The 13,761-nt window shown below is 43.4% G+C and overlaps 1 protein-coding gene across 1 annotated transcript in view; it reads left to right on the forward strand.

Annotated features, from left to right (window-relative positions):
* Positions 1–13,761, forward strand: part of PANX1 (pannexin 1) — a 36,366-nt gene that overhangs the window by 14,114 nt on the left and 8,491 nt on the right. Inside the window, exons 2-3 of the mRNA XM_074981567.1 lie at positions 2,704–2,843; positions 13,461–13,684. Of these exons, the coding sequence (XP_074837668.1) occupies positions 2,704–2,843; positions 13,461–13,684 (364 nt within the window). The remainder of the gene's footprint in view (positions 1–2,703; positions 2,844–13,460; positions 13,685–13,761) is intronic.

Genomic DNA, 13,761 nt, shown 5'->3' on the forward strand with positions numbered 1-13,761 from the left:
CACCGTGGAAATTTCAGGCAGCACTGAAGCCCTCAGGGCAGCCGTGGAACTTAGACTTTTGTAATGTACCATAATGTAGGTTTGTACTATGTACCTGAATTGCGTGCCTTTAGGTAATTTCCTGTTATCCCTAATAAACTGTATCCATGAGTTTGCTGATAATTTCGGCATGCTTATGAGATAATTTTTGTTACATTGGCGCTTTCATATTCTAATCTGTTTTCAGCTGTAATGGATTGCATGTTGCAGTTGTCTTTCTAATAGACAGTCTTGTAAATGAGGTAGCTTTTTCATTGTCTGTTGCTTTTTTGTTGGAGAAAATCCTGTTGTATAATAAAAAATAATTTTTCTCTATACCGTGTCTGTGTTAATAGCACAGCAAATGTAATTTTGTTTATGTCAATATATAATTTTTCTTCTAAATTAGGCAGGTGTGCTGTGACTGATTTAGTACAATAAATCTGATTGTTTTGCTGCTACCTCATTTTCCCCCTCCACCTTTGCTTGTTCTATCTATTAAGTGCTAACGTAAATTTCAGAGGAACACTGACTTTAAAAAAAAATCAAGTGTGTACAGCACTTCCTACTACAGAGCCTTGATCCTTTATTGAGGCATTTAGGTGCTACCACAATGTTAATAATAAAAATAATTTATTAATGGCTTTAACATTCCTGTCCAAGATAGCTTACCATTAAAATTTTTGGCTGTACTGTTTTAATAGGTGTTAAACCTTTGCCAAAAAAAAGTTAATTGAAAAGACTGAAAATAAACATACAGTAGACTCTTCCTAAACTGTCCACTTCATGCCCAAAAAATTCAGCCTCGGCTTTCCTTCTCTCCCCAAATCACAAAAATACAGTAATTTGCAATGGGTCTCCCATTTGTTTATTCAAATTATTGAAAGTTTTAATTCATCTGAATTATGTTCAGCTACTTTCATTGATGACACTGGCATTAGTAAGGCAAGCATGGCTCAGCACAATTCTAGTTACTCACTGCTTGAATGTGTTTGAAAGGGTCATATTTTGCTGTTACTTCCCTCACAGAACCTCCCCCCCGCCCAATTGACAGCAGCTGGAGTCTTGCTAAATAATTAGGGCAGAACATAAAGCTCAGTTGTTTTGCTCGATATGCAGAGGATGAAGGGCGCACAAATTGCTGTGCTGGCCTGAAGCGTATTTCCTGGCCTTCTGCTGAGAGTGGGAAAGTGTTTGTAAAATACAAGCCACCCTGGAGTTCAGGTAGAGCATAACTGCTGAGGGCTGTGCCAATGCTGTTAAATCCATTTAAGCTTCTGTATATCTGATCTATCAGGTACTGTCCTCATAAGAGAGCCTTGTGATGGGTCAAAGCATATTGTTATGTCACTGCAGTCTTATAAATGCTGAGAACACATCATATTGTGCATGGAGCCCCTGACTGTAATTGTTTCACAAGGTGTTGTAATTATAATCTTAATGAATTTAGTTCTTGTTATAAAAGGAGCTCTTCTTCTTTCGTAAAAACTATCCAGGCATGTGGATGCAAAGTCTGTGAAATGCTCCTGCGAATATTTTGGTGATTCCTTTAAGGCAGTGCAGTGGCAGTATCAGCACTAATTTGTCAGGCATGGATAGCAGACCAACAGAAATAATGGCAATGATACCTGTTTTGAAATAGAATACGCCACTTTCAATGGTTAACTTTATTCTTCATCTTTTTTACAAGTCAGTCAACTTAATTTTTAAAAAGTTTCTCCTTAAAAACTGTACAAATGAGCAAGCCGAAATAAGAAAAATACGCAACTGTATGTATGTTGAACAGATAATAAGGCCATCCGGTAAAACCTGCCATGAATTCATAGTTCTTGTACAATGCATCTATTTTCTCATACAGTAAACCCTTGAAATGCACGATTTCAAGCTGCGGTTAACTCGCATTAACTCAGGTTAAGTGCAACTCAGAATCCCACTTCCCCCAGCCCTGGCTCAACCCCTCGGTCCTGTGTGGCCCTGGTTCAACTCCACCCCAGCCCCACTCACCACATGTGCAGGGCTCTGGCCCACCCCACACCCCCACCCCCAACTCTAGCTCTGGCTCCAGCTCACCACCCCTCATGTGCAGCTCTGGCTCACCTCCACCCCCCGGCCCCCTGCAGCCCTAACCCAGCTCAGGCTTAACCCTCGTCTCTCTCCCACAGCCCCAACCCACCATCAAGCTTAACCATCCCAAACTGCCCCCCAACCCCAGGACTTACCTTTCAAAAGGAGGTCCAGGTGCTCCTGCTGCTTCCCTGGCTGCAGAATGTCCATTCCGCCGGGGAAAAGCTGCCCCCACAACTTACACGAAATTTGAGTTACGTGAGGGTGTGAGGGAACACAACCCTTGCATAAATCGGGTCACTTCTGTGCAGCTTATCTCTTGTGTTGCGGTGAAGATTTGGCTTCCTTGGTGTTCAAACTGAATGGGAGGAGAGGAGTAGTGCCATGCTGGAGGAGAGCACCAGAAACTCATGATTAAGCTAGAGGAGAAGGGTAAAGAACCATTCCAGAGAACCAGCATTGTTATCCCAGAAGGTGAAGTTGGAGTGGTTAGATTGAAGAGTTAATTTGAAAATCCAGATTTTTTTCCGTAAAGGATTTAAAGTGATTGAAAAACCCTGCAGTGTTAGTTAACTCTTTGTTTAAAATGTGGCGTTTGATGCATTTTGCTTTGCTTTCCAGGTACCCAGATAAGCTGTTTCTCTCCCAGCTCATTTAGCTGGCGCCAGGCTGCCTATGTGGACTCCTACTGCTGGGCAGCTGTTCAGCAAGAGCAATTTTCACAGAGTGATTCAGGAAACCTTCCACTGTGGCTTCATAAAGTACGTAAAGATCTATTTTCTTCCTGAAAACTGGGTCCAGTGCAGAAGCCTGTGTTTGTCCTTTCTTTTCCCCCTCCAGCTCCAACTTCTCTTGTTGATTCGAAACCATTCATTGCAGCTAGTGCTTTTTTTCAAGGAAAAAAGGTGCCAGAATTCAAGCCCCAAACCACCCCCCTTCCCCCCACAGCACCAACCTGACACCAGGCTTTAACCTCCGTACCCCCGCCACAGTCCCAAACCACCCCCAGAATTAACCCCTCCCCCCACACTCCCAGCACTGCTCCCTGGGCTAAATGGATGCCCTCCCCCAGAGCCAGGCACCCTCAGAACCAGGCACCCCCAGCCCCTCCAACTGAATGCCCTCCCCCTTCCCTGCAGCCAGGTACTCCCAGCCCTGCCCCGAACTGAATTCCCTCCCGCTTCCCTATAGCCAGGTTCCCGCAGCCCCACCCCAACTGAATGCCCTCCCCCTTCCCCACAGCCAGGTACCCCCAGCCCCATCCCAACTGAATGCCCAATTAGATGTCTACAAATCACCAGGGCCTGATGAAATGCATCCTAGAATCCTCAAGGAGCTGATAGAAGAGGTATCTGAGCCTTTAGCAATCATTTTTGGAAAATCATGGGAGACGGGAGAGATTCCAGAAGACTGGAAAAGGGCAAATATAGTACCCATTTATAAAAAGGGGAACAAGAATAACCCGGGAAACTACAGGCCAGTGAGCTTAACTTCTGTGCCAGGAAAGATAATGGAGCAGGTAATTAAAGAAATCGTCTGCAAGCATTTGGAGGGTGGTAAGGTGATAGGGAACAGCCAGCATGGTTTTGTTAAAAACAGATCATGTCAAACCAATCTAATAGCTTTCTTTGATAGAATAATGAGCCTTGTGGATAAGGGAGAAGCGGTGGATGTGGTATACCTAGACTTCAGTAAAGCATTTGACACGTCTCACATAATATACTTATCAATAAACTACTCAAATACAACTTAGATGGGGCTACTATAAGGTGGGTGAACAACTGGCTGGATAACTGTACCCAGAGAGTAGTTATTAATGGTTTTCAATCCTGCTGGAAAAGTATAACTAGTGGGGTTCCACAGGGGTCTGTTTTAGGACCGGTTCTGTTCAATATCTTCATTAACGATTTAGATATTGACATAGAAAGTACACTTATTAAGTTCGCAGATGATACCAAGCTGGGAGGGGCTGCAACTTCTTTGGAGGATAGGGTCATAATTCAAAAGGATCTGGATAAACTGGAAAAATGGGCTGAGGCAAACAGGATGAAGTTTAATAAGGACAAATGCAAAGTCCTCCACTTAGGAAGGAACAATCAGTGTCACACATACAGAATGGGAAAGGACTGCCTAGGAATGAGTACAGCGGAAAGGGATCTAGGGGTTATAGTGGACCACAAGTTAAATATGAGTCAACAGTGTGATGCCGTTGCAGAAAAAGCAAACATGATTCTAGGATGCATTAAGAGGTTGTTGTGAACAAGACACGAGAAGTCATACTCCTGCTCCACTCTGCGCTGGTTAGGCCTCAGCTGGAGTATTGTGTCCAGTTCTGGGCACCGCAGTTCAGGAAGGATGTGGAGGAATTGGAGAGGGTCCAGAGGAGAGCAACGAGAATGATCAAAGGTCTAGAGAACATGACCTATGAAGAAAGGCTGAAAGAATTAGGCTTGTTTAGTTTGGAAAAGAGAAGATTGAGGGGGGACATGATAGCAATCTTCAGGTATCTAAAAGTGTGTCATAAGCAGAGAGCAGGAACTTGTTCTTCCTTGCCTCTGTGGATAGAACAAGAGGCAATGGACTTAAATTGCAGCAGGGGAGGTTCAGGTTGGACATTAGGAAAAAGTTCCTAACTGTCAGGGTGATCAAACACTGGAACGAATTGCCAAGGGAGGTGGTAGAATCTCCATCACTGGAGATATTTAAGAAGAGGTTAGATAGATGGCTTTCAGGGCTGGTCTAGAAAGTGCTTGGTCCTGCCATGAGGGCAGGGGGCTGGACTCGATGGCCTCTCGAGGTCCCTTCCAGTCCTACTCTTCTATGATTCTATGATTCCCCACAGCCAGGTCCCCACGGCCCTTCCTGCAACTGAATGCCCTCCCTTGCTTTGGATTACCTGCAAGATACCTAAATACGAGGTAGTCCAAACATTAGAAAATGTGGCCGTATCAGGATCTGTCACTTTAGGCTCCTAAATACATGTTTAGCCGCCTACATGGGCCTGATTTTAAAGGATGCTGAATGCTTGCGGCTCACATTGACTGAGTGGTCAGCACCTCTGAAAAGCCAGACACTTCTCATTAAGGAGTTTAAATGCAGGTTTTTGAGGCCCAACTCTAGACACACAAATTTTGACCCGTCTTTAACTGGGAAGAGAGTTACACTATCCCAATGACACTTAAATGAGCTCATTTATTCTTGACAGAGCTACTGTAGCATTGCCAGGAAATTGATATTAATGAATGCAATTCTATTTCTGTCTTATTAGCCTTCGTGCTTAGTGAGGTCCTAGGAAAGGATACACATCGTAATTGTCAACAGCAGACTCCAGTTCCCTAGGAGGTGTCTCTGGGTGTTTGATTCCCATTTGTTGTCTCCAGGGATAGCTGCCTCTTGGTGCCTCTGTAATTTGGCTTGCTGTATTGATTGCACTTTCACACAGAGTAGGGATCCAGTTGTCTCCTAAAACACACTGTATACTTGCCACGAGATAGTAAAACCTTATCGTTCTGCATCTTTGTGAAGACAAGATTGAAAAATATCACACCATGTTTGTATTAGCACAAAGGGAGGTAACCTAGTGACAGATGATGTAGGAAAAGCTGAAGTACTCAATGATTTTTTTTGCCTTAGTCTTCATGGACAAGATCAGTTCCCAAACTACGGCTCTGGGCAATGCAGTATGGAAAGGAGGTGGGCAGCCCTCGGTAGGGAAAGAACAGGTTTAAGAGCTGCTTAGAAAAGCTAGAGTTACACAAATCCATGGGTCTGGACTTAATGCATCCAAGGGTACTGAGGGAATTGGCAGATGTCATTGCAGACATTTGGCCATTATCTTTGAAAACTCATGGAGATCCGGAGTGATCCCGGATGGTTGGAAAAATGTAAATGTAGTGCCCATCTGTAAAAAAGGAAAGGAGGACGCTCCAGGGAACTATAGACCAGTCAGCTTTACCTCAATCCCTGGAGAAGTCATGGAGGAGATCTTCAAGGAATCCATTTTGGAGCACTTGGAAGAGGGGGAAGTGATCAAGAGAACTCAACATGGATTTACCAAGGGCAAGTTATGCTGTCCAATCTGATTAGCTTCTATAATGAGGTAACTGGCTCTGTGGACGTGGGGAAATCAATGGATGTGATATACCTTGACTTTAGCAAAGCTTTTGATACAGTCTCCCACAACATTCTTGTCCATAAGTTAAGGAAGAATGGATTGGATACGTGGACTGTACAGTGGATAGAAAGCTAGCTTGACTTACAGGTCAATCAAGTAGTGGTCAATGGCTCAATGTCTGGTTGGTGTTTGGTTTCAGGTGGAGTACCACAAGAATCGGTTCTAGGGCCAGTACTATTCAACATCTTTATTAATGACCTGGATAAGGGGATGGATTGCACCCTCAGCAAATTTGCAGATGTCACTAAGCTAGGGGATCAGATAGATACACTGGAGGGTAGGGATAGGGTCCAGCATGACCTAGGCAAATTGGGGGATTGGGCCAAAAGAAACCTGATGAGGTTCAACAAGGGCAAATGCAGAGTCCTGCATCAGGGACAGAAGAATTCCAAACACTGTTACAGGCTGGGGACCAACTAGCTAAGTAGCGATGCAGCAGAAAGGACCTGGGGATTATGGTGGATGAAAGGCTGGATATGAGTCAACAGTGTGCCCTTGTAGCCAAGAAGGCTAATGGCATATTGGAGTACATTATGAAAAGCATTTCCAGAAGATCTAGGGAACTTATTATCACCCTCTACTTGGCACTAGTGAGGCCAAATCTGGAGTATTGCATCCAGTTCTGGGTCCCCCAGTATAGCAAGGATGTGGATGCATTGGTGCAAGTTCAGTGGAGAGCAACAAAAACGATTAAGGGGCTGGAACACAGGAGGTATGAGCGATTTGGGCCTATTTAGTTTGCAGAAGAGAAGACTGAGCGACGATTTGATAGCAGCCTTCAACTTCATGAAAGTGGCTCTAAAGAAGATGGAGAGAGACTGTTCTCATTGGTGACAGATGGCAGAACAAGGAGCAATGGTCTGAGGTTACAGAAGGAGAGATGTAGGTTGGATATTAGGAAAAACTATTTCAGCAGGAGGGTGGTGAAGCACTGGAATGCATTACCAAGAGAGGTGGTGGAATCTCCATCCCTGGAGGTTTTTAAATTCCATCTTGACATAGTCATGGCTGGATGATTAATTGGGGTTGATTTTGCTTGAAGCAGGGGCCTGGACTTGATGACCTCCTGAGATCCCTTCCAGCCCCAGAATTCTGATACTATGATAAAGACATTAACAAGAGGTGGAAATCTTGTTTAGTTCAGGAAAAAGGAAAATTAACCAAATTCATCCTGAGTGCAAGGTAAATGAAGTCAGTAGAGATAGATGAGAGATAAATTTGGGTCCAAAGTTTTTTTAACAGTGTAAGTTGGGTCTGTAGCAACACATTATTTGCACAGCACCATAAGTGCTGTTCAGTCTGACTTGCTTTCCACCATGAGTGTGCCATTTAAAATACCTAAGGAGGCATAGCATTGTGTTTTTAAGGTAAGGGGCATGGAAGAGAGAAGACATATATTTCACTTGGTAATGAGTACTCCTCCTTGCTGCTGCTTATTTTCTGATTTATGTCAAGATAACACCTGTACAGTTTTGAGAGTTAAGACTGTATTTAGTATCATGTTAAATTAGTTAGAATCATAATATAGGTTGAACCTCTCTAATCCAGAACTCTCTCATCAGGCAACATCTGTAATCTGGCATGATTTTAATTAGCTGGATGACCACTTATCCTGGGTGTGGCCAAGTTTCCCATGGTCCCATAAAATTTATTTCACCTGCCCCTTCTGTGATAAGACCTGCAGCTCCAGAATTGGGCTGGTCAGCCATCAATGGACTCGCAAATAGGAAGCAGGTATCATAGGGGTAGCCATGTTAGTCTGTATCCACAAGAACAATAAGTCCTGTGGCACCTTGTAGACTGACAGATTTTTTGGAGCATACTTTTGTGAGCAAAGACCCCCTTTGTCAGATGCATGTAGTGGAGATTCCAGAGGCAGGTCTAAATATACAGACTCATGTAAAGAAGGGAATACCAATCAAGAGGAAGGCCAGAGTTGATGAGGTCAGTTCAATCAGGGAGGATGTGGCCCACTTCTAGCAGCTGATGTGGAGGTGTCAACTGCTGGAAATGGGCCACACCCTTCCTGACTGAATTGACCTAGTCAACTCTGGCCTTTTTCTTGATTGGTACTCCTTTCTTTTCATGAGCCTGTATGTTTAGACCTGCCTGTGGAATCTCCACCACACACATCTGATGAAGTGGGTTTTTGCCAACAAAAACTTATGCTCCAAAAAAATCTGTTAGTCTATAAGGTGCCAGAGGACGCATTTTTTACAAATAGGAGAGTAACATAAAGACACACTACTCCATTATCAAGTGACCACCAAGAAGAAGAATTCACCCCAAATATCTTCTAAGAGCCCAGTAAGCTGTGGAAGTGTTGGTAACGCTGCTAGACAGTATTGGCCTCCGGTGGTCCAGCAAATTATCTCCTCCAGCAACGGTCAGGTCCTGAGAGTGCCGAATTAGAGAAGTTCAACCTGTAGTATGTAAGTAACAGTGAAAGCAGAAGTACAGGAACTTTTCTGTGACCTGTTCTGAGATGTGTTTACAAATCAGCAAGTCATTAAGAGACAGATGGGCTGGAAAATGTGACATGTATTGAAAACACTTTGGGATTCAGTTAAAGATCTAGGGCCAGGATAATCTTCCAGACAGACTGTGTTCTGTCAGAGCTCCATGGGTGTCTGCCCACTCTTCCTCCCACTGAAGCGAATGGTAAAACTCCCATTAACTGCAACAGGAGTAGGGGTGGGTCCATACTGAATTTGATTTCTTGACATCTGGAAATTTTTGATAGTTCATGTCTATTCACAGAGGTGTTTTCCCAGGGATAGTCTTTCTCTTGGCTATATTTCTGCCACGAAGCAGAGGAATTCAGAATCTGTGGTAGTTGGCCTAAGAGATCTGCTAGTTTTTGATCATTCTGTCCCGCTTCAGAAATGTCTTAGTCCCACATTGTTCTAATTCTGGCACATTTTACCTTTTTCCGTCTCCCATGCTTTTCTCATTTACTTTTCTTAAAGCTTTGATCCAGTCTATAGGTTGCAGTTTTTGCAGAGATATACAATTGTGCCTTAAATGAGAGTTCATACATAAAATCAGTTCAGTATCAACCTGAATGTTGAGGTCACACTGATGTTTAGAGTGGTCCCTGTTTTCTTGTGCCATGAAACCCCAGATGGTCCTTTAATAATGCTCTTATTGAGCATTCTACCTTTATAAAATGCTTTTATTGGGTGCCTGACAGCAGTTATTGTTTCCACTTTGGAAAACTTTTCAGTCTGAACATGAATTTAATATTCACATTAAAATTTTTTGGAAAAGTGCCATTTTAAATTGTTGAAGTTTAATGCGTTGCCATAGCAGCATTTTAACGCAGCAGTGTGGACATAGCAAGAGCATGGGGAGAGCTCTTCCAGCTTCTAGGCCAGAGATTGGCAACCACAATACCAAGAGCCTTTTTTTTAAATTTAGTAAAAACCTCAGTAATTCAAGAACCCCAATGCATGTGAATACGAGATGGTCCTTAGTAAGTAATGTCAAACCGTACTTTTTGTAACCCTTGTTTTAAGAACAACACACATACAGTGATTTGTAAAGTAATACATATTCACTGTGGGATGTTCACCATTTGTCAAAAATAATCAGAAGGGTTTGTTTTAGTTTGCAATTATAGTGTCAGGAGCCACAAAGAAGTCTTCAAAGTGCTGCAGGTTGCAGACTCCTGCTCTAGGTAAACCACCTCCATAAGAAGAATAGCTGACAGTGGTGAGAGTGCGTCTCCCAGTGCTGTAGCACTGTCCAAACTGGTGTTTTACAGTGCTGTAACTTGCTGCGCTCGAAGGGAAGAGGATTACAGAAAGTACAGCACAGTAACTTGCCAGTGTAGACAGGTCCTTAGTAATTGCTGAAGACCTGGAGGAGGGGAAGCACACCATTTAGGGCTTATCTATGCTTGAGATGCTACAGTACCATAGCCCTTTAGTGCAGACACTTCATATGCTGATGGGAGGGGTTTTCCCTTTTGCATTGATAATCTATCTACCTGAGAGGTGGCAGCTTGGTGGACAAAAGAATTCTTCCATTTTCTAGTGCTGTCTACACTGGGGGTTAGGTCAGCTTAACTACATCACTCAGGGGTGTGGATTTTTCACACCCCTGACATGTAGTTAAACCAACTTAATATTCTAGTATAGACCAGGCTTTTGGCTACCCTATTCTCCTTCTGTGAGTTTCAGACCCTTTAAGTTCTCGTTCTAGCACTTTTCTTTCTTTCTTTCTTTCTTTCTTTTTTGCATGGTGGCTCGTGATTATTCAGAGTGGGGGGAAGTTCTAGGCTAGGTGTGTCTAATAGTTCATCATTATCTTCTCTTGGGATAAAGAATGGATGGGTATTTGAAGTTGATTTGTATCAACAATTAGCTTGTGTGGTGCCCCTCCCTGACACGAGGTTCACATAAAGTTGTAGTACAAGTTCTGAACAACAGTTATCTGTGTACATAAATACACAGGTTTATAACCTTGGTTTGACATATAGACTGTGTGAAATATACATATCTCATAATGACCACTAAGTTCTGAACATGACAGATTTTCGTGAGAGAACTCACTCATAGTTTTACAGTACAGTAATACAATGTGCAGTCAGTTCGGCTGCTGATTTTGGAGGTATGACCCTCCTGTTTTCCCCTTGGGTTTTCTGGACACTGATTAATCAAGTAGCATATGGACAGACCTAGATAATGTTTTAATTGATGATGTTCAGAATCTGAACATTTTGTTATTTCAGTCCTAATCATAAAGGGACAGCTTTTTGCCTGTACAGTAAACTCCCAATAGCATGAGGGACAGACATTACTTTGATAATCAGGGGTGTAGGTAATTGAGAAGGCAGGTGCCATTCAACAGCAGGCTGGCCTTCTCCAGAGCTTGGGGTGTGTCCTCCTCTCATTCCTGGCTGGGACCTCTCTGCTCTGCACCACCAGGAACACAGCCTCCCCTCTGCACCTTGTGCCTGCAGGGTGGCACCAGTTCTGCAGCGGATCAGGGAGATACCTGCAGCTCCGCTGTCACAGCCCCGTTTATTCACCCTGTGGCAGTGGGGATGGAGAGGGCTCCTGCACTGCTACGGGAGCTATTCAACAACAGGGTGGACTCCCCCATGGCAAGGGACTCATTCTGTCCTTCCTCCTTGCAGTGCTGGCTGGAGTCTCTGCTCTGGTATCTGATTCTCCAAGTGAGCTGTGTGACATATGTGCCTTCTGTGGCATGTATCTCATGCTGAGGGACAAGGAAGGAACCTAGATAATGTGAAAGTTCAGATAACAGGGATAAACGGGAGCAGTGTTCCCTGTAAATTGAGCAATTGGGTGGCTGCCCAGGAGAGATGTGGCCCAGCTGATTAGCAGAGCACCCACAGTGGGCAGCTTGTGTTTCTATTGGTAGTGCATATCCATGCATGCCTTGGTGCACATAACAAAAATTATTCCACCTATGGATGGAAAAAATTAGAAGGAACACTGACCAGGAGCATCATGTTTTCATATTGATTTGGTGACATCCAGCATTATAATGCCACAACATGCTGACAAAAGAGGCCCTTCAGTAATCCTGGTACTAAATCACTCTGAATTTCATTTTAGGGTTAGTAAAGCTCTTCCATTTATTTGACCATATATGTTTTTAGCTTCAGTAACAAACATGGCTAATCGAATCTAAACTATCCAACATATATCTCCACTACTTGATGGAACATTGCCACCTTGTGGATTGGGAGGCATTAAAATGAACTTTTAAAAGGTTAATTGTGTAGTTTAATCCATAGAACAAGCAACCCCTTGCACGGGTGCCAAGAGTGGCACACAAGCTGATTTTCATGAGCATGTGATCCGGTAACTCAACCCTGCCCCTCCTTCCTCATGCAGCCGGGAGGTTTTTCAAAGCCATGCTGCTTGTGGACTAACAAAAGACACAAAAGACCAGCTAATGCTACCAACTACCTTCTCAACAGTAAAGTTCTGCACCTTAATTTATTTATTAATGAATCTGTTGTAAGTAGGACTAATAGTACCTTTAAAAAGTATCACCGGTACTCGGACCGTATGTAGAGGTCAAAAGGTCAAATTTTGGCACTCCGTCTCAGAAAAGTTGCTGACCCCTGCCCTAGAGAGAGGTCCAAGTGGAAGATGACAACCAGGTCATTTGCCTGCATGACAGGCAGGGTGGTGGCAGTGTCCACAGTGGTCGAAAAAAGAAGTGCGGGGGGGAGGTTGAGGTAGATTGGGTGCTCTGTTATAGCCATGTTGAGTTTCAGCTGATGACCAAACATCTAGAAGAAGTTTTCAGATAGACAGGCAGAGGTTTTTGCAGAGTTTGGACAAAAGGAAACAGGTCTGGAGTACAGACGTAGACCTCTGAATCATCGCTATGGTGATGGTGGTTGAATTTATGGTTGTGGATAAGTTTACCCAGAGACAAGCCGTAGAGGAAGAAAAGGAGGGGACTCCAAATAGATCCCTGGGCAAATGCCACAAAAAACTGGATGAGGAAGATCCCCTGAAAGACACAATGAGGGAGTGATTAAAGAGGTCTCAAGAGAAACAGGAGAAGACAGTGCTATGGAAGCCTATTCAGGAAAGGATTTCAAGAAGAAAAGCACGGTCAACAGTGTTGAAAGCAGCTGACAGGCAAAGGAGGAGTACTGGTTCTGAGCTCTGAGTAGGAAGAGGATGTTCAAGTGTCTGGTGAGAGCAGTTTCACTGGAGCGTAAGTGGTGGAAACCAGATTAGACTAGAACGAAATTTGTAGGAGAGGAGCTCTGGATAGTGGCAGATGAGTGGCAGATGGACAAAATTTCAAAATAAATAAATAAATTCCACAACTAGCCCACAATCCAGGAGGTATGAAGGTAAAAGCAAGTAGTTTTTAAGTGGGGTGAAAAATGGAGTAAGCAAGACAAATCAGACTCCTGAAATCAGTACAGTAATCTGGGATGGTTGAGAACCATTGAGCTATAAGACTATTCCCTGGTTTAACCTCTTTTCTTCTCTTATGAAAAATGAACAGTAGCTTGAACTCTACATAAATGTTTGGCTCCCCCCTTCTCCCACCCGCCAAGAAAGTTTTCCTCTCACCTTGGTTAGCGTGAGAGTGGGTTTTTATAAACCAGAGTGCCTTGCTCAAGAAAATGTTCTCAGTTGTCTTATTTTGTTGTATTTGTTGATTCTAATTTATCTTCTAATGCTATTTTCCCTTCCAGTTTTTCCCGTACATTCTTCTACTAGTTGCTATCCTGTTGTATCTACCATGCTTGTTCTGGCGCTTCACTGCAGCGCCCCATCTTTGCTCAGATCTCAAATTTATTATGGAAGAACTTGACAAGGTCTACAACCGGGCAATCAAAGCAGCCAATAGCTTGCAAAGAGAAGACAGTAGAGGCCCCAGTAGCCTACCACCAGCTGTTCATGAAAACTTGACACAGAGGTAAAGTGCCATAGTTTGGTATATTTGCTCTCCATTTCTTTTAGCCTTTAATAAGCACATTTGTCCTTTAATAAGAA

The sequence above is a fragment of the Carettochelys insculpta genome, chromosome 1 (assembly GCF_033958435.1).
Source record: "Carettochelys insculpta isolate YL-2023 chromosome 1, ASM3395843v1, whole genome shotgun sequence".
NCBI classification, from domain to species: Eukaryota; Metazoa; Chordata; order Testudines; family Carettochelyidae; genus Carettochelys; species Carettochelys insculpta.